The 21,838-nt window shown below is 43.0% G+C and overlaps 1 protein-coding gene across 1 annotated transcript in view; it reads right to left on the bottom strand.

The window, feature by feature from the left end:
* LOC123793862 (transport and Golgi organization protein 1 homolog) overlaps positions 1-21,838 on the bottom strand; it is an 86,836-nt gene that overhangs the window by 14,711 nt on the left and 50,287 nt on the right. Inside the window, exons 3-10 of the mRNA XM_045799884.2 lie at positions 11,606-11,737; positions 9,580-9,643; positions 9,273-9,411; positions 7,189-7,290; positions 6,451-6,511; positions 6,311-6,346; positions 6,164-6,231; positions 5,946-6,040 (exon numbers count right to left, since the gene is read on the bottom strand). Of these exons, the coding sequence (XP_045655840.2) occupies positions 5,946-6,040; positions 6,164-6,231; positions 6,311-6,346; positions 6,451-6,511; positions 7,189-7,290; positions 9,273-9,411; positions 9,580-9,643; positions 11,606-11,683 (643 nt within the window). The 5' untranslated portion in view covers positions 11,684-11,737. The remainder of the gene's footprint in view (positions 1-5,945; positions 6,041-6,163; positions 6,232-6,310; positions 6,347-6,450; positions 6,512-7,188; positions 7,291-9,272; positions 9,412-9,579; positions 9,644-11,605; positions 11,738-21,838) is intronic.

Below are 21,838 nucleotides of genomic sequence, written 5' to 3'. Positions count from 1 at the left end.
GGGCAGCCCCGCAACCTCTCCTCATCAGAATGACGAGGAGGAGAAATCCCCCCAGCAAAGAAAAGATAATGAGTCTGTGGCCTCTGCCATAGAACTGATGGATATGGATATAACCAAATTGTCAGAAATGGAGTGCAGAGTAACAATGGTCAGGATGATATGTAGGCTTGAAAAAAATATTAACGAGAATATAGAATCTCTAAGGGCAGAAATGAGAGCGAATCTGGCAGAAATTTAAAATGCTATGAATCAAATGCAATCTAAACTAGATGCTCTGACGGCCAGGGTAAATGAGGCAGAAGGAGAAATTAGTGAATTGGAGGATGGGATGGTGGAAGAGAAAGTTAAAACAGAAACTTTGCTCAAAAAAATCCAATCTCAAGAATGTAGATTATGGGAGATTACTGACTCAATGAAATGTTCCAATGTCAGAATCATCAGCATCCCCAAGGGGGTAGAGAAAGAGAGAGGTCTAGAAGATATATTTGAACAAATTGTAGCTAAGAACTTCCCTAATCTGGCAAAGGAAACAAACATTCGAGTCCAAGAGGCAGAGAGGACCCCTCCCAAGATCAATGAGAACAGACCTACACCACGTCACATCATAGTGTAATTTGCAAATATTAGATCCAAGGATACAGTCTTGAAAGCGGCCAGGGGGAAGAAAATCCTTACATACAGAGGGAAAAATATCAGAATAATGTCAGACCTGTCTACAGAAACCTCACAGGCTAGGAAGGGTTGGCAGGGTATTTTCAAAGCTCTAACTGAGAAGAACATGCAGCCAAGGATCCTTTATCCAGCAAGGCTGTCATTCAGAATTGATGGAGAGATAAGGACCTTCCAGGATTGGCAGAAACTGAAGGAATTCGTAACCACCTAACCAGCCCTACATGAGATATTAAGGGGGGTTCTATAAAAGTAAAAGACCCAAGAGTGATACAGAAAAGAAATTTACAATCTATAGAAACAAAGACTTCACAGGTAACATGACATCATTAAAATTATATCTCTCAATAATCACTTCCAATGTGAATGGCCTAAATGCTCCCATAATATGCCACAGGGTTGCAGATTGGATAAAAAGACATGACCCATCCATTTTCTGTCTGTAAGAGACTCATTTTGAACCTAAAAATATATCTAGACTGAAAGTGAAGGGATGGAAAACCATTTTTCATGCCAATGGACCTCAAAAGAAAGCTGGGGTAGCAATTCTCATATCAGACAGATTGGACTTTAAGCTAAAGATAGTTGTTACAGATACAAAAGGACACTATATTATTCTTAAAGGATGTATCCAACAAGTGGATATGACAATTATAAATATCTATGCCCCCAACAGGGAAACAGCTAGATACAGAAGCCAACTCTTAACCAGAATAAAGAGACATATAGATGAGGGGCGCCTGGGTGGCTCAGTCGTTAAACATTTGCCTTCAGCTCAGGGTGTGATCCCAGAGTCCTGGGATCAAGCCCCACGTCGGGCTTCTCCGCTGGGAGCCTGCTTCTTCCTCTCCCACTCCCCCTGCTTGTGTTCCCTCTCTCGCTGGCTGTCTCTCTCTGTCAAATAAATAAATAAAATCTTAAAAAAAGAGAGAGAGACATATAGATGAAAATACATTAGTAGTAGGGGACCTCAACACTCCACTCTCAGAAATAGACAGATCACCTAAGCAGAAAATCAACAAAGAAACAAGAGCTTTGAATGACATACTGGACCAGATGGACCTCATAGATATATATAGAACAATACACCCCAGAACAACAGAATACTCATTCTTTTCGAATGCACATAGAACTTTCTCCAGAATAGACCATATACTGGGTCCCAAAACAGGTCTCAACCAAAAGCAACAGACTGAGATTATTCCCTGCATATTCTCAGACCACATGCTTTGAAACTGGAACTCAATCACAAGGAAAAATTTGGAAGAAACTCAAACACTTGGAAACTAAGAACCATCCTGCTCAAGAATGATTGGGTAAACCAGGGAATTAAGAAGGAAGATCAAACAATTTTTGGAAACCAATGAAAATGAAAACACATTGGTCCAAAACCTATGGGACACTGCAAAGGCAGTCCTAAGGGGAAAATACAGAGCCATCCAAGCCTCACTCAAAAGAAGAGTAAAATCTAGAATGCAGTTTTTATATTCTCACCTCAAGAAGCTGGAGCTGGAACAGAAGAACAGGCCTAACCCACCCACCAGAAGGCACGTGATCAAGATTAGAGCAGAGATCAGTGAATTAGAAACCAGGAGCACAGTCGAGCAGATCAACAGAAATAGAAGCTGGTTCTTTGAAAGAATAAATAAAGTAGATAAGCTACTGGCAAGACTTATTCAAAAGAATAGAGAAAGGACCCAAATTAATAAAATTAGGAATGAAAGGGGAGAGATAACGACCAACACCAATGAAATAGGAAGGATCATTAGAAACTTTTATCAACAGCTTTATGCCAATAAATTAAACAACCTGGAAGAAATGGATGCCTTCCTGGAAACCTATAAACTACCAAGACTGAAACAGGAAGAAATTGATTATTTAAACAGACCAATTAATTATGAAGAGATTGAAGCAGTGATCAAAAACCTCCCCAAAAACAAGAGTCCAGGGCCAGACAGATTCCCCAGGGAATTCTGCCAAACATTCAAAGAAGAAATAATACCTATTCTCCTGAAGCTGTTTCAAAAAATAGAAACAGAAGGAAAACTACCAAACTCATTCTATGAGCCCAGTATTACCTTGATCCCCAAACCAGGCAAAGACCCCATCAAAAAGAATTACAGACCGATATCCCTGATGAATATGGACACCAATATTCTCAACGAAATCATAGCTAATAGGATCCAAGAGTACATTAAAAGGATTATCCATCATGACCAAGTGGGATTCATCTCTGGGATGCAAGGGTGGTTCAACATACGCAAATCGATCAGTGTGAAAGATCATATCAACAAGAAAGGAGTCAAGAACCATATGATCCTCTCAATTGATACAGAAAAAGCATTTGACAAAATACAGCATCCTTTTTGATTAAAATCCTTCAGAGTGTAGGGATAGAGAGTACATTCCTCAATCTCATAAAAACCATCTATGAAAAGCCTACAGCAAATATCATTCTTAACGGGGAAAAGCTGGAAGCCTTTCCCTTAAGATCAGGAACACGACAAGGATGCCCACTCTCGCCACTATTATTCAACATAGTACTAGAAGTCCTTGCAACAGCAATCGGACAACAAAAAGGGATAGAAAGTATCCAAATCAGCAAAGAAGAAGACAAACTGTCTGTCTTCACAGATGATATGATACTTTATAGAGAAAACCCAAAAGAATCCACCCCCAAACTACTAGAAGTTATAGAGCAATTCAGTACTGTGGCGGGATACAAAATCAATGCTCAGAAATCAGTTGCATTTCTATACCCAAACAATGAGACTGATGAAAGAGAAATTCGGGAATCGATTCCATGTACAATAGCACCAAAAATCATATGTTATCTCGGAATTAACCTAACCAGAGACATAAAGGATCTATATTCCAGAAACTACAGATCACTCTTGAAAGACATTGAAGAAGACACAAAAAGATGGAAAAATATTCCATGCTTATGGATCGGAAGAATAAACATAGTTAAAATGTCTATGCTACCCAGAGCAATCTACACTTTCTATGCCATCCCAATCAAAATACCAATGACATTTTTCAAAGAACTGGAACAAACAGCCCTTAAATTTGTGTGGAACCAGAAAAGGCCACGAATCGCCAAGAATTGTTGAAAAGGAAAAACAAAGCTGGGGGCATCACGTTGCCGGATTTCGAGCTGTACTACAAACCTGTGATCACCAGGACAGCATGGTACCGGCACAAAAACCGATACATAGACCGATGGAACAGAATAGAGAACCCAGAAATGGACCCTCGACTTTAGGGGCAACTAATCTTTGACAAAGCAGGAAAAAACATCCAGTGGAAAAAAGACAGTCTCTTCAATAAATGGTGCTGGGAAAATTGGACAGCTACATGCAAAAGAATGAAACTTGACCACTCTCTCACATCATACACAAAGATAAACTCCAAATGGATGAAAGACCTTGATGTGAGACAGGAATCCATCAAAATCCTAGAGGAGAGCATAGGCAGCAACCTCTACGACATCGGCCACAGCAACCTTTTTCATGACACATCTCCAAAGGCAAGAGAAACAAAAGATAAAATGAACTTGTGGACTTCATCAAGATAAACAGCTTCTGCACAGCCAAGGAAACAGTCAAAAAAAACTAAGAGGCAGCCCACAGAATGGGAGAAGATACTTGCAAATGACACTACAGATAAAAGACTGGTATCCAAGATCTACAAAGAACTTCTCAAACTCAATACACGTGAAACAAATAATCAAATCAAAAAATGGGCAGAAGATACGAACAGACACTTTTCCAATGAAGACATACAAATGGCTAACAGACACATGAAAAAATGTTGGAAATCATTAGCCATCAGGGAAATTCAAATCAAAACGACCTTGAGATACCACCTGAAACCAGTTATAATGGCAAAAATTGACAAGGCAGGAAACAACAAATGTTGGAGAGGATGTGGAGAAAGGGGATCCCTCCTAGACTGTTGGTGGGAATGCACGTTGGTACAGCCACTTTGGAAAACAGTGTGGAGGTCCCTTAAAAAGTTAAAAATCGAGCTACCCTATGATCCAGCAATTGCACTACTGGATATTTACCCCAAAGATATAGATGTAGTGAAGAGAAGGGCCATATGCACCCCAATGTTCATAGCAGCATTGTCCACAATAGGTAAATTGTGGAAGGAGCCGAGATGCCCCTCAACAGATAACTGGATTAAGAAGATGTGGTCCATATATACAATGGAATATTACTCAGCCATCAGAAAGAACGATTACACAACACTTGCAGCAACTTGGACAGGACTGGAGGAGATTATGCTAAGTGAAATAAGTCAAGCAGAGAAAGACAATTATCATATGGTTTCACTCATTTATGGAACATAAGAAATAGCATGAAGATCGGTAGGAGGAGGAAGGGAAGAATGATGACGAGGGTAAACAGAAGGGGGAATGAACCACGAGAGACTGTGGACTCTGGGAAACAAACTAAGGGCCTCAGAGGGGAGGGTGGTGGGGGAATGGGATAGGCTGGTGATGGGTATTAAGGAGGGCACATATTGCATGATGCACTGTGTTATACGCAAATAATGAATCATTGAACATTGCATCAAAAACTGGGGATGTACTGTATGGTGACTAATATAACAAAATAAAAATTATTTTAAAAAAAGAATGAATCCATAAAGAGTAACAAAAATAAAGAGCAAATCCATATTTACTCCATAAAGAGTAAGTAAATGCCTTTTTTCTCAAATGGTCTTTTTTTTTTTTTCTTTTTCAAAAAAGTCTTCGCCAAGGCACTTGAAGGCTCAGATGGTTAAGGGTTGGCCTTCTGCTCAGGTCATGATCTCAGGCTCCTGGGATCAAGCCTCACATTGGGCTCCCAGCTCAGTGGTGAGTCTGCATCTCTCTCTGTCTCTCCTCCCCTACTCATTCTCTCTCTGTCCCAAATGAATAAATAAAATCTTTAAAAAACAAAAAGGTCTTCACCACTGAGTCAAAGTGGCAAGGAAGTTGGGGCCCATGACTCCTCCAGCCTCCTCTCTTCAGTAGGGGGTGGCGAAGGGGCGGGTCTGCAGTCAGGGGAGGGGTGTGAGCTCCACCTGTCACAGGGACAGGTGCCTTGCTGCCAGGGGCATCTGAGGAAAACACCCTCATGTCACCCCTTCAGACAACCTGTTGTCCTTAGGCAGTGCTTGTGATTTTCTCCAGGACACACAATGACCACCCACAGGAATGGGAAGGACACCGTGTGCTTTCCCAGCAGAAGTCAGGCTGCCCCGTTTCACAGCGCGCCCACTACCTCTCCGTGGAGGGCTCCACATCTCAGGTCTTCCCAGTATCGCTTCCTGTCTCATGCATCCTTCAGGCAGCATCTGTCCTTCCATCATGTGCAGTCTTGAATACAGAGAAAGAACAGACGTCTATAAGAATTACATCACCACGTCCTCTCCTGGACACCAAACAGTGTAGCCGTCACCCCTCAAGACACCCGTAAAAAGGCACATCAGACTTGCACACCTGTGTATCATGTAGGCGTTCTCCCTTCTCTGCTGCTGTATCTCCCGCTCCCAAACCCGAGCCTTGATCTGCGGGAGAAAAACCCACCCACCTTCAGTTGTGCGGGACTGTGCCCCAAACGGAGAGCAGGAAAAAGAAAACACTTACCCAGTTCTCTAGAGCATTCTTTTCATAAACTGCAATCTGAAAAAGCCAACACACCAAAAGCGCATGTTCAGGGATCTAAGGGCCACTTCCGTCCCCTGCAGGAGGCGCTAAGGGGCCTGTTGGGGCACAGCTCAGGTTACCTTGCGTTCAAAGGTGAGCTCTGCCTCCTGCAGCTGGTCTTGCATCTCTCCGATCTGTTGTCTGTCAGGTACAATTGCTTTCGTCAGATAAAGCCCAATATTGGGTGTGATTTTAAATCATCGGCCCATGTGGCCGTCCTCCAGTTATCTGTCCCCTCATCCAATTGATCCTCACACAGGAAACACTTCCACATGACTATACGTGGACAGCAGGATCAAAGCTATTGTCACATCCTTTCCTTACTCATTTCTCCACACATGCAGGGTTCAGAGTTGATATAATTTCCTTACCCGTTTTCAATCTTTCCCTAATTTATCACATGACAAGTATCTTTCGTCATGAAGCTCTATTCTCCTTTAACTTCTATCCTCGCCACGTTTGCCAGGGTTGCAAAGACCAGCGCCATCAGATGGCACCACCGTGTTTATGGGTAGGATTCATCCTACGACAAACTGCTTTCCTCAAGATGAGGACTGCTGACATCACCCCCAGGGATGCTGGTGTGGAAGAAGTTTCCACAGAGTCAGACCAGCGCTGGGAATCAGGACATGTTTACTAACATGGTTGTTTTGCTCTTTCTAAAACTTATCTCTTTGGGTCTGTTTTTTCCCTCTGATTATGTCCTGTGAATTTTTGGTTATATTACATGTTAATGGAGTCTAAACATTGTACAAAGGTGAAAAATACAAAGTGAACAGGAATTTCAGGAACCGCTAGTATGGAGTGTCTGAACTCACTTGTACTTGTCCATTTCTTCTTTGATTACTTTCAGATTTTCCTCGGCATCTGACAGCTGATTCTTTGTTGCCTCCAGTTCATAAAGTGTCTTTTCCAGCTTCCTAAAATGGGAAAGGTATATACATAGACCAGTAGCCAAGGTCCAGAATTTCTGCCATTTTTCTTCTCAGCACACTTGACGGCCTAGATTAGAGTGGTTCCCATAAATGCACAGACTGACAACACAATCGGAAATGAATTGAAGGCCCCATTTAGGGTTAAAGAAAAATCAGACTCTGGCTGCTGCCATGTCCCCTGCAATCGGAGCTGTCTTTATACTTCTCTACTTCAATTCATTCATCACCAAGTCACCAAATAACACTGCACTTTGTGTCTTTCTTTGAGACAGTGAAGGCTCATTTCGGTTCAAAGTGACCAACCATACTCATTAGGATGAAGCAGGAGACCATCAATAGTCCTACACCTCCATGGGGAGCCCCGATCCTCAGACCAAGGCTGTGCCCGACACGGACAGCCCAAAAGGAAGCCTTCCAGAGTATGGCTTCATCAGCATGGTAACTCACTCCCAGACATCTCTAGGGTTTAGAAGTACAACCCCTGCCTCCTCCTTCAAAGATCTCGGTGGAGGAAAAGGCCAATCTTAGCGCTGACAGTATGTCCTGAAGTATAAAATGATGTGAACTGTCACACAGTCAGGGTGTTATCTCCAGGCAACAGATGTCAGATGGACAACTATCAACTGCATGGAGTCAACCTACTTTAACAGAGTCCACTGATAGTGAAAGCAGCAAAGAGCGATGCTTAGAAAGGCTGGTTTCCTGTGTCGCCCTCAGACTCTTTTGTTCATGGTGTTGATTTAAAGGGTTTCAATGTGACTCTTGATTTACTCAAGAATCACATGCAAAAAGACTCTTAGAAACTGAGACAAAAGCTCTAGACAGAGAAGGACTCATGCATTTGCTTCTGGTCTCTCAGGCAATCCTTCAGCACATGCTCTGTGGAGTGCCTGTGATGTAGTGGCTTGGTTGTAAGGTGTTGAAGAGAGAAAGGTGGTCAGGACACTGTACCTCCCCCAGAACAAACTTACCAATGAACAGAACCAAGATGCCAGTGAGTCAGAGCGGCCCCTACCCCCGGTGTGGGAAGGAGTAATACAAAGCTGAGTCTCCAGGAAGAGAGGGAACAGTTTTGCTTTTCAGCATGAATGAGGGACTCTAAGGTCCTGATCTCCTTTTGAGAAAATAGAGGAAACACTGAACAAAATAGGAAACTCATGAGTAAATGCACCCAATTTCTAAAGAGCACATGAAGAAACACGAGAACCAGATGCAGAAGAAGGAAGCCCAGGAGAAAGCCAGCCTGGAAGTGGGGCCAAGCTCCCCAGGGCTCATCAATGAGTTCTGGAACAGGCAAGTGAACTGCAAAGAAACTGAATGACTTTATGAGCACAGTCTTAGAAGGAAACAAGTGCTGTTCAGGGTCAGCCAGCAAAGGTGAGTCCTAGTGAAACTGCAGGCTTTGCTTGGGACCCAGGAGAGTTACACGTAAAAAATCGGGTGGACAGGAAATACTCCGGCCTTCTTAGGGACTGGGCCGCAGTGAATGATCTCAGTTGTACACTGGATGAAGGGATCCAATATTGCTGGAGCCCCAACCCACTTTCCACAAAGAAATTCCCATTGTTTCTGCAGCAAGAGAATTCCATTTTTCTCTACACATTCTTGACCCAAATTTCATACTGAACAAAATTGACCGAATTCAGGGCTGATAAGAACATGTGATGAGACTGAAATCAAAAGGACAATGTAGAAGGACCCAGAGGGGATACAGGTGTCAAGGTGATTAATGCTGGTACCTTCCCTCTTCTGCCCCAATGAATCACACCACAACGTGTGACAAGCAGTTGGAACAGAAACAAAAATGCAGGTTGCACAGATCAAGGTAGGAAGGGCAGGTACTTCTACAGAATGTATTTGGCAAAAATACTCTAGATCCAATTCCCAACGAACTACAACTATCTAGCCTGGCTGCCACATAAATTCATACAACAGTGTTTGTGACGATTAACACAGGAATAGCTTACTCTTCGGCAGCCACTTTTCTTCGTTCAGAGAAATCCACCACGATACCCAATTTCTTCCTTAGCAGCTTCAATTCCACTTCCTTAGCTGCTTTCAAAGAACTCAGGGCGTTGCACTTCTGTTCCAGGACCTTTTTGCTTTCTGTAAAGGATGAGTTTTCTTTTGTATGAGTGGGCACGTGACCTGAGAACTTGGTTTTGTTGGGGAAAGGAGAAGGGCAAGACCTTGAAGGCAGGAAGGCATTCTTTCCCTTCCCAATGCAAACTCATTGCCAGCATCTGGGGATTTCTTTCCCCAAAAATAACATACCCTTCAGTACATGTTTTTTGGACTCCAAGGCTCCCCACTCTCGATCTGCCAATGCATCTTGGGCCTTGAAGACAGATATGAGAAAAGACATTCAAGAAATCATGATCACAGAACAATGTGAGTGCACCTAACAGAACGGGATCATGCAGTGCAACAAAGAAAGCCCTTGAGGCATAAATAGAACAAGGAGAAAGTAAGGAGGGTGGAAACTAGTTCAAGAAAAGAACTCACAATGGCTTTCTTAGTGGAATATATATTTTAAAAAATCTTCCCTTTTTCACATTGAAAAGTCTCTGTTCAGCATTAAGAGTGGAAGGGACTGTACAATTTGGCTGGCTATCGCCCTTCGTCGTTTAAGTATCTTGTGGGATTTTCTGCATATCTTGGAGGGCAGGGCTGAACGATGTGATAATTACCTCGCTGTGAAATAAACCATACTTCCTAGTCCTTGAAATAGCAGACCTCATCGTGATGGTCCTAAGTGAAATTCCAGCTCACTGTTCAGTAGGAGTTTCAGTTCCCAGATGCCCACTCTCTACTGTGGTAAACAGCAAGCGAATACGCTGCCCTCCCCTCACCCAATGACCAAAAGCCTCCCGAGCCACATTACAGTAAAATGCAACAGTCAACTCTTTTTTAAAAATTTGATTTTATTTAAATTCATATAATTAATATATAGTGTATTATTAGTTTCAGAGGTAGAGTTCAGTGATTCATCAGTTGCATACAACACCCAGTGCTCATTACATCACGTGCCCTCCTTAATGTCCATCACTCAGTTACCCCATTGCCCCACCCACCTCTCTCTCCAGCAACCCTCAATTTGTTTCCTATAGTTAAGAGTCTCTTATGGTTTGACTCCCTCTCTGATTTCTTCTTATTTTTCCCTCTCTTCCCCTATGACCCCCTGTTTTGTTTCTTAAATTCTACATATGAGTGAAATCATATGATAATCTGGAGTTGGGGTTAAGGGTGGGTGCTGAAAGGAGGGGAGGGCAGCAGTAACACCTTACCCAAGAGGAACAAGGATAAGAACTACATCACACTTCTTCTCATAAACCATGCCATCAAGAAGGATGAAATGTTTAAAGTGTTAAAAAGAATCATCAAACTAGAAACCTGTGGTCAGTGAAATCACCCTTCAACACACACTACAGATTAAGGAAAACTGTCAGGCATATTTCAGTGGTAAAGCAGTCAGTTCTCTGAAAAGACAACAATTTCTAATGTGCGTGCATTAACAACAGAGAGTCAAAGTACATGAGGCAGAAACTGAAGGAATTGCTGATGGAAATAGATGAATCCATTACTACAGCTGGAGAATTCAAAATCCTCTTACTGGTCATTGACAGATCCAGCAGATACAGAAGTTCCATGAGAACACAGGTGAACTGAACAGCATCACCAATCTACTGCATCCATTAACATCTGCAGAATACTTCATTCAACAACAGAAGTACAGACATTCTTCTCAAGCTCCCATGGAACATTCACTGAGAGAGGCCATATTCGAGGCCATAAGATACATCTGAACAACTAAAGGAATAAAATCACAGGAAGTATGTTCTCAGACCACAAATGACTCAGACTAGACATCAAGAAAAGAAAGATAGCTGGAGAACGACAAAAAAAAAAAAAAAAAAAGAAGATTAAACAACACACTTCTGAAGAACACAGGGGTTAGAGTGGATTTGGGTGGAGTGATGGGTGAAAGAGGTGAAGGAGATTGAGAGTACACTTATTGTGATGAGCACAGAGAAGTGTATAGAATGGTTGAATCACGTTGTATGCTTGAAACTAATATTACACTGTTTGCCAATTATGCTTGAACTTAAAAAAAAACATATGGATCACAGAAGGCACTTCAAGAAAAATTATAAAATATCCCAATCTAAATGATAATGAAAATTGAATATAATAAAGGGAAATTTGTACTACTGAATGCATATTAAAGGTCCAGTGACTATAAAATTTTCTGCTTACTTATGATTACAAGTGTATCTATAAGGTACTTTAGTATACTTACAGCAAGGATGGTTCTCCAGATGTAAATGAGAAAGGCACAAAGTCCCAGGGAGGCAGTAATAACGGGAAGGTTCCACATTATTCCAACACCATCAGGGCCAAGAATGAAATGGTCAAGCAAAATGTGGACAAGCTGAAATAACATTTGAGATAATGAGGAAATCTCAAAGACATTACAATATATCTGTCACAAAGAATCACCTTTACGAACCCTCACCAGCCTCTAAGAGGTAAGCACACCTCTCAAATTCCTCCTCATGGAGGAGGAGGACAGAGGGATTACAAAGGAGCAGGTGCAAACTGTTGAGAGTGAAGAATGTGTTTACCATCTTACTGTGGTGATGGTTTCATTGCTGCTTACCTATGTCAAATATCAACAAACTGTATTCTTTAAAAAGCTGTTGTTATCATACATAAATTATATCACACTGAAGCTGTAGAAAAAATTTAATAGGCAAATCTTAAGAGATTTTCTTTTGCCTACAAGCACATTGCAAATATTTTTTGTATGGCTAACAGAACTTAAGAATTTATAATCCAACATAAAATAGACAAGATAAGTAAATGTAAACTTAGAGCAGGTAAGAAGTCAGTGACTTCTATTGTACATCCATGAAGGACCTGGATAAACTCCTTTGGAACGTTTCCAAAAATACACCCAAAATTTATGGAAACACAAGAGAAAGCAAGAATAAAACATGTACTAGAGATACAAATGAGAATGTTATATGGACAGCTGTTTATAGATTAGGACATAAGTGAGACAGACAGGAGGCTGCTCATTAGCTCACTAATATAACATGGGATTGTTATTCCAACAAAAATAAATTATAGTTATTGTTTGGTTTCTGAAAACATTGACGTTTTCTTTCAATGCTCACTTTGCTTCTGAATCACAGCCCAAAATGTCAGATTTCTGAAGTACATAAAGATCTGCATCATCAGGTGATCTTGTATATTTTGATGAAATCTGTGAGATTTTAAGTTACTTGAACACTTATCTCCAAAAATCCAATGAAAGGAATTCATGCTCCTATTTCTTACTATTCTACCTAAATCTATCAGCAGCAACTATGAAATTTAACTTCTAAAAGAATACAAAATTCCTGGATATGGACACCAAAACAAAGAACACATCTCATTTTTAAAAAGCTAGACTTAGAAGTATTTTAGGAGACAAGACACTCACCGTACAATTCATACTCATTCACACCAAGCATGAATTTTGTGCAAACACAACTCTCTAGAAAGTAGCCCCTGAAATCTATAACATTTCCATCTTCAGCCTCATCACAGCTGAGGTCAGGAAAATGTGTGCTGGTGGAAACATACACTGTCTTTGAATAGCCACTGTCTGAAAGAGAGCAGTAGCTGTCAGCACTATGGTTGATCACGGGGATCAAATGCACAAAGGACAGAGGCCATCTTGTCATGAATGTAAAACACCCCCAGTCGTGGGCACTCGGTACATCTGGCAGCTGTCTGGATGCTGACCAGTAGCTGACTCTTAACTGGATGACATCCAATGGGGCCAATAACACTAGGTTTTCAGAGACAGTGGCCATGAGCAGGTGGGGGGGTGGAAATGCAAGACCAGTGAGTTTATGCAAGAGCCCAGAGATGAGGCAGGGTGAGAAAGCTGAACTGATCTATGAGATGCGGACTGGGTAGAGGGGAATAATTCCAATCAAGACTACTAAGAAATGTCCTCCTTTGAAGACTCAAAAGAAATGGAATAGAGTCTATTTTGACTGGAGGTATTCGTGTGGGATGATTCTGCCTCAATATAAGGATCCTTCCTGACTACTGACACTTTTCACATCCCTCTGTAAGAATCTGGTGCAAGCCGATCTAAAGAAGTCTACTTATTTCTAGGGGTGTTCCCTGTTTGTCTGTCTGTCTCTTTCTCTCTCTCCTGGGGGTATGGTTTTCACTTTTTAACGATAGAGTGAAACATTCACACTGGGAACCAGGTATTTCTGAATATTTGGACAATCCTAAGGACATTCAGGACCTTTTTACTTTGGGGAAATCAATACTCTGCACATACATGGCCAAAGAAAGGACAACAACTCATTCATGTCCTGATCCCACCACTCCTAGTGATTTTCCTATGACAAATGTCCCAGCAGGATGTGGTCACTTACTATCTGCTGGGCTTCTCAGGGCTCTCATGGACCTGGTGGGACACAGGGTCCCTGGGGATAGCCTCCAAGACCAGAAGGAAAGGGCTGACTCAGAACTTGTTAAAAGTCAACAAACCAGGAAGCACAGAGCACAAAGGACATTTCACTTTTTAACACTCTAGTCCCAAAACCAATGCTTGAGATACCACTGTTCCCAGGGCTGCCAAACTTCACAAATATGAACAATGTGCTGATAGGAAAACAAACTACCCTTAAGATGGACCCTAAACTTATAAGGCTTGAAGCACGAGCTTCACCAGGCTTCCAGAAGCTAATCTAATACCCATAGTTCCTATTAAATTCTAGTTCCTGACATTTTTAAAGACAATTTTAATGAGATAAAATGTACATATCATACAAGCTCCCAATTTAAGACAAAGAGCTCAATGGCTTTTCGTATCTTCACAAATCCTTTCTTCTTGACACCATAAACCTAGTATTTTCAGGTTTCCATCCTGCTAGCACTGCGGGTTTTGGACCAAGCAGCACAGACAGGATGTAGAACTTGGTGTGGATGGCCGTGGCCACAACCCCTTCAGGCTGACCTAGAAACCTGCCCTGTGGTGCTCGGTCTTCAGGGAAATGTGAAGTTCTTCTGAAGTTCCCATCGAGAAGCCCATAAAAAAGCTGTTATTTAACTACCATGGGGAAAAACCCCACCAGGAAGGAAGACACTACCAGCAGCTTTGGGGCACCTGGGTGGCTCAGTCAGTTAAGTGACAAAGTCTTGGTTTGGATCAAGGCATGATCTCATGGTCCTGAGATTGAGCCCCTCTTCAGGTTCTGGGCTCACTGCACAGCTGGCTTGGGATTCTCTCTCCCCCTCCCCCTCTGCCCTTCCCCCCACACCTGTGCCCTTTCTTTCTCTCTTAAATAAATCAAATCTTAAAAAAAAGAAAAGAAGGAAGACACCACTGAAGTGCCATGTTTACTCACATTTGTGTTTGGGTAACTGGGACATTGGAGCAAGAGAAGCCAGAAGAGCAGCCTCTGCATCTTCATCTCCTGGCCCTTTCAAGGGGTGCTGGGGCACCAGGGAGGAGGTGGAGATGGTGAAGGGGACGATGTGGGGATGGTAGGGGTAGGGAAGGGTGGGAAAGGGGACAGGGTGGTAATTAGGGATGGGAATAGGGTGGAAATAGAGGGTAGGATTGGGGAAGACGTTTCTCAGAGTTGGTCAGGGACAGTGCCAGTGTCAGATTAAGTACTCAAAGGAAGGGAGGAGGGTTCAGAAAGGTTAGTAGGTCAGCAGGTTAGTAAATCACTAGGTCAGCAGGACACATTAGCAGGTACAGGGAACCTCAGGAGCAGTTGGAGTGGAGGAGGATCCATCTTCCTCCAAGCCTTCCCCTGGTTCAATGTTTCCTTAGCAACCCAGAACCTTTATAATCTCTCCACCAATCAGCTGCCTTTGCCCCTAGATCAACATGGATGCCACAGGTAACCTCATTTTCAAAAAACACTTCCCCGCTGATGCCCCACCACGCGCCATCCCAACGACAGTTCCTCTCTAGAACTTTGGCAGACCTTCTTGTTTCTGCTCCCTCCCAACCCAGGTCCCTGTTCCCTCTTCTGGGCGCTCTGTCCTTCCTTTCCCAACTCCCGTCCTAAGGCCATTGGCTGAACAAAATATAAAGCAAAGGAGGATAGAACTGCAAAAACAATCAAATACACAAGCAGGATGGGAGGTTTCAGCCCCCTCTCAGCAACTCAGTGCAGATAGAACATCCATAAGATGTAGGTCCTGAAAGCAAACCATCTGAATCCCACAGCTATCTCCATATATCTGTCCACATCCATATACCACTGTGGAGGACACATTAACTGTAGGCACACAGATTGCAGTTACAAAAATACACCCGATTTATTTTGTCCACAGGGGAAATTTCAATGTTTCCAGGGAGTGAAATCACACAGAGTACATTTTGGTAATAAAATGGGCTAGAAATCACTATAAAAAGCTAACTAGAAATTCCCGTATGTTTAGAATTTGAGAAGTACCTCTGTAAACAAAATATAAGTAAAGAAATCCCAAAGAAAAAGAGCGATGTTGGAACTCAATGAAATGAGCATCATAAAATTATAATCAAATATGTCTTCTGGCCAGAAATTCCTGGAATATTGGTATGATATTGGTGTGGTCTCAAATCATCCCTAATTGACCAAGATATTTTAATACCGCAAATAGCGGTGGAACTGTCACTTATCTCTATGACCCTCCTACCCATTAGCTTGGGCTTTACATTATGAACCACACAGGGAATCAATCCAAGCTGACTCTCATGAGATCTCCTGGGACCTACAGGAATGAGAGCATTTTAAGAGAAAACGTTCACCAGCTTCTCTCCTGGGAGATCCAGGGACAACACCCAGAGAGCTGGCAGCTCCAGGTGTGCTGAGTGGGGAGAGCCAAGCAGGTGGGCAGGCCCAGGGGCCCAGGTTACTCGATGAACCCCTGTGATCATCTCTCCTGGGCCCTGTCCTGAGCAGCACTTCCTAAACTGTTTCTCTCTAGGACTAACACAATGTTTCCCCAACTCATTCAGGCCCAAGGCAGCTGAAAATCAGTGCTCTACAAACCACCACTTCATTATTTTGCAAATTTCTTGTAAATAGGAACCATTCTAGCTCTGCTAAACTAGGAAAACAGTATCTTTAACATAAATATAAAGAAACGATAAAAAAACAAGCAAACAGAAACAAAAGAAGGATCACAAAACATTAGTATTAAATTCTGTTTAGATGCCGCTGCCCACCTCAAGAGCCCCAGAGTTGGGCTGTCCTGGTTATAGAAGGAGAGACCAGCTACAGAAGGGGTGGAGTTAGACTAACCCAAAAGTGAATGGGAGAGAGACCCAGCCTATAAGGGGGACTAGGGAATTCTATGAAGGATGGCCAGGGTCACCCTGATTATAACTGGAACAGGGAGCAGGGAAAGAAGAAGCAGTGAACAGAGTTTGGGGGCATCAAACAGGTGAGATCACTCATGGTGGTGAGGAAGTGTCCCCAAAGCCAGTGTCAGCCTCCCATTCACCTAGCACACATCATCTCTCAGGCTCCAGATGGCAGGAGGAGGTCATGAAGTGTGGGGAGAGTTATGGGCCCCTGGCGAGCCTGAGGGATTCCTGGGCCCTGGGAAGGGTGAGTGAGTGGGGTCCCTTAGGGAGGGCTGAGGAACGGAGCTCCTGGACTCCTTGCAAGGAATGGGGGATTGGGCACCCCTGGAAAGGGCTGGAGGAGTCTTGCAGGATTCCTGGGTCCCCACAGGGCAGATCTCTCCCACACCTGTGCTGATACAGGGTGGGATCTGGAAGCAGCAGCAGTAGCAGCATTGAGAGGCAACAGAGGCAGCAGATCCATGGGAGGCTGGATGGAGCAGTGAAGAATGGTCTGGCAGCCAAGTGGACTCACCAGGCTGGGCTGCCCTCGGCCCCTTCCCCTTCTCCAGCCACCTCACTAGCTCTGGCCCTGACCTCACCCTCAAGCAGGGCATGGGCAAGCCAGGCAGAGGTGGACACCTGGGGCCAAGGAAGGGTCCCTCCCCAGATCTCTGTGTCCTGGCTGTGGAATAGACAAAAAGGAGTCACCCAGGGCCCCTAGAACCAGGAGGAGAATCTGGCCCGAGAGTCCTCTCTGCTGGGGCTTGGGGAGAATCATGGAGGGACAGCATTTGGCACTGGTTCATTCACAGAATAAAAGCACAACACAAGTCCCCTTGGATGCTGATGTCACTTTATTACCCCAGCCACATTCTGAGCGCTCACTCGGGGACTTGGAAGCAGGAGAGTAACTGATATTAATTTAAAAGAACAAAAATGCTGGAATGTGATGCTCTTACAAATCAATGTCCATCACTTCCCTCCTCATACTTTCCATAGTGGGGAAACTGAGGCAGCCAGGGATTTGGCGAAGATGACACAGTGGTTTCTGAGGGTTTTGCTGATTACATCTGACCAAACTCCTTTTTCCAAAGGTCACTTCTTTTAATCTTGCCTGATGGTTTTGGGCAGCTCTGAGACAAATTCCACCTGGTCAAGGATAAAGCAAACTCATCCTGACTTAGTCCTGCCGTCATTTCCTACCAATGCCCCATGCCCCCCCTCTGCCCCTGCACAGTCCCCTAGAGGGGGTGGCACCATGTGGTGGTCCCAATAGGCTCCACCAAGCATGTCAGTGTGTCATCTGACCCTGGAAGTTAGATGCATCCCTGTGACATGCTCTGGCCAGTGAGATGTGAGTGGGAGTGAGGGGTGCCACCTCAAACAGAACACTTGGGACAACTGAGTCTGGCATCCCCTCTGTCCATCTCATATAGCACCTGGCAGTTACCTACGGTGGGTCTGCTTTTATCCTGGTCCCAGGAAGACCATGTGGGTGTCTGGCAGGAGCAAGAAAGATACTTCCCTCATTAGAAGCCGCTAAGACACAGGGCTCTTAGTTACGCACAGTAACATCTGGCCCATGCTAACTGGCAGGCACCCTCCGGTCTACTCTCTATGAGGCAGCACAGCCTAACATGCGAAGCATGAACTCTGTTGTCAGATACACACGGCTTTGAGCTCCAGATCTGCTCAAATTTATCCATTTTTTTCTAGGTTGTCCAGTTTGTTGGTGTATAATTTTTCTAGTAGTCTCTTATGATCCTTTCTATCTGTGATAGCAGTTGTAACTTCTCCTCCTTCATTTATGATATTATTTATTTGAGCCCCTGTTTTTTTTCTTATGAGCCTAGCTAAAAGTTTTGTCAATTTTGTTTATATTTTCAGTGAACCAGCTCCTAGTTTCATTAATCTTTTCTATGGCCTTTTTAGTCTGTATTTCATTTATTTCCATGCTGATTTTTAACATTTCCTTCCTTCTATTAACTTTGGACTTTATTTGTTCTTAATTTTCTAGTTCATTTAGGTGTATGGTTAGATTCCTTATTTGAGATTTTTCTTGTTTCTTGAGGTAGGCCTGTATTGCTATAAGCTTTCCTCTTAAAAGCACTTTTGCTCCATCCCCTAGATTTTGGACTATTGCATTTCCGTTTTCTTTTGTTACCAGTCATTTTTTAAAATTCCCCCTTGATTCCTTCTTTGATCCAATTATTGTTCAGTAGCATGTTGTTTAATATCCACATATTTGTGATTTTTCTAGTTTTCTTCCTGTAATTGATTTCTTGTTTCGTACCATTGTGGTCAGAAAAAAATTCTTGATAGGATTTCAATCTTTTAAATGTATTGAGACATGTTTTTTGGCCTAACATATGATCTCTCCTGGAAAATTTCCCATGTGCACTAGAGAAGAATGTATATTCTGCTGCTTTTGGATGGGAGGTTCTCTGTGTCAAATAAGTCTACTTGGCTTAAAATGTCATTGAAGGCCAATGTTTCCTTATTGATTTTCTGTATGGATCCATTGATATAAGTGAGGTATTAGAATCCTCTACTATTGGGGCACCTGGGTGGATCATTCGGGTAAGCATCTGCCTTCGGCTCAGGTCATGATCTCAGGATCTTGCGCTCGAGTGCCGCATTGGGCTCCCTGCTCAGCAGAGAGTCTGCTTCTCCGTCTCCCTCTGCCCCTTACCCCCACTCATGCTCTCTCTCTGTTGCTCTACTCTCTCTCTTGCTCAAATAAATAAATAAAATTAAAAAAAAAAAGAATCCTCTACTATCATTGTTTGCTGTCAATTTCCTTTTAGGTCTGCTAATATTTGTTTTATATATTTAGGAGTTCCTATGTTGGGCGCATAAACATGTAATAGATTTTTGCTTTGTGATTAAAACAAGCTTCACATACAACATACTGCATATATATAACAGTCTGGAAAACTCTTTATTTCTCCTTCAAATAAATTTTCCACTCCTTTCTCTCTCTCTTTTCCTTCTGGAATCCTTATAATGTGAATGTTATTAAGATTGATGTTGCCCCACAGTTCCCTTAATCTAGCTTTACTTTTTAAAGTTCTTTTTTCTTTTCACTGCCCTTTTGGGTGTTTTCCCCTGCCCTATCTTCCAGGTCACTGATCCATTCTTCTCCTTTGTCTATTCTGCTATTGAGCCCATCTAGTGTATTTTTCAGCTCTGTGACTTGTTTGCTACTTTATCATGTTTTCTATCTCTTTACTGAAACTTTCACTGTGTTCATTCATTCTTCCCCCAAGTTTGGTAAACATCTTTATGACCATTACTTTCAACTCTTTATCAGGTAGTTTACTTAGTTCCATTTCATTAAGGTCTATTTCTTTCTCTTTTTTTTAATAATAATTTTTTGTTATATTATGTTAGTCACCATACAGTACACCCCTAGTTTTTGAAGTAAAGTTCCATGATTCATTACCTGCTGTGTTTGTTTCTATGTATTAGGTGAAACAGCAATTTCTCCCAGTCTTGAAGGAGTGGCTATAGAAGATGAAAGTTATCATTCAACCTTGCTCTGGGTTTTATTTCTTGGACCTTTGTAATTGTCTAAGTAACCTGATTGCTCTTGATAGATCCCAGTTGTTGAGGGTGTGCTAAGACCTGTCACTGTTCCAAAAGGAGGGATCTCAGGTGTCACCTAGTTTCCGGCTAATTGTAAGCCAGATCCTAAGGCAGCAGCTTTTAAAGCATGTGAATATATGCAGTCTCGTGAGTCCACAATTGTAAACCCTGATGACTTCCAGAACAGGAGTTCTGGGGGTGTCCTCTGGGCAATAGTAGCAAAAATTGTGGCTTTATACTGTGTATAAGCTCATTTCTGGGAGATGTCAGCAAACTGTGGCAAGGCCAAGGAAGGATGCTAATATGGTATCTTTCTACCCATGTTCCCTGGGAGCTCCTCCGGAACTTCTAGATGTGTGACACACCTAAAGCCTGCCCCTCACGCTGAAGCTTCAGGACAAGAAAATAGGCCTTTTCCACAAAGACTGGGGTATGTTTCTGTCTGCTGTTTGTGCAGTGCCCTGGGGAAGACAGCCGGTCAAGCGCTATCTCTCTGATTATTTCAGACCCTGCAATCCTTCCTGGCCACCAAAGCCAGGTGCCCAAGAGGCATCCCTTGTGTGGGTTGCATGTGCCTGCTGGCTGTGGCAGAATAGGCCATGCTGTGGTGCATGGGGACAGCATGCTCAGCCAGCCTGGTTGGGATGGTCGGCTACAGCTGGGATGTGCCAAGTAAGGCCCTCCCACTGGAGTTAGTGGGCTGGGAGTGTGGAGGTTGCAAAAATGGCCCAGAAGCACTGGTACCTACAAGGCAGGAGAATGCAAAAATGGTGACTGCCAGCACCTTTATCCCTATAGAGAGTCCCTATGAATTCCTGCCTCTCTGGTAGAAGCTTTAAGATTAACAAACGAGTCCCCTTTGCATTTGGTCTAGGCAACTTTCAAATTCTTGCTTTGGTGCTGGGTCCCAGGTGAATGTGCATTTGTATGTGAGCCCATTTAGAGCAGATTTCCTTTTCCTTAAAGCCCTATGGTTCTTCAGGAAGTAAGCCTTATTTTGTATAAGGTGAGATGCTTCAGAGGCTCATCTTTCTGGTGTAGGTCCCAAGAATTGGAGTATCTGATATGAGTCACAAACCCCTCACTCCTCAAGGACATCCTCTGTATTATGAGATCCTCCTGACTATGGGTCACCACATCTGTGGTAGGGTTTCTTGTGAGACCGTGTCTCTGCCTTTCCTACCTACCTACTTGTGGCCCTTTTATCCTTTGTTGTGGAGACACTGTTCAGCTAATTTTCAGGTTATTTTCAGAGGGAACTGTTCCATATGCAGCTGTAGAATTGTATTCATGGGAGGTGGTGAGTTCAGGACTCTTCCATGCTGCCATCTCGACCCCAGCTCCACAGTCCATACTTTTAACCACATGTAAAATAATACTTTTTTAAAATGTTTTTTTATTATATTATGTTAGTCACCATACAGTACATCCCTGGTTTCTGATGTAAAGTTCGATGATTCATTAGTTGCGTATAACACCCAGTGCACCATGCAATACGTGCCCTCCTTACTACCCATCACCAGTCTATCCCATTCCCCCACCCCCTCCCCTCTGAAGCTGTCAGTTTGTTTCTCAGAGTCC

Source organism: Ursus americanus, chromosome 2, assembly GCF_024610735.1.
Source record: "Ursus americanus isolate L20-20 chromosome 2, mUrsAme1.1.p, whole genome shotgun sequence".
Taxonomy (NCBI): domain Eukaryota; kingdom Metazoa; phylum Chordata; class Mammalia; order Carnivora; family Ursidae; genus Ursus; species Ursus americanus.
The sequence above is the reverse complement of the archived record's forward strand: the minus strand, read 5'-3'. Positions and strand labels throughout refer to the sequence as shown.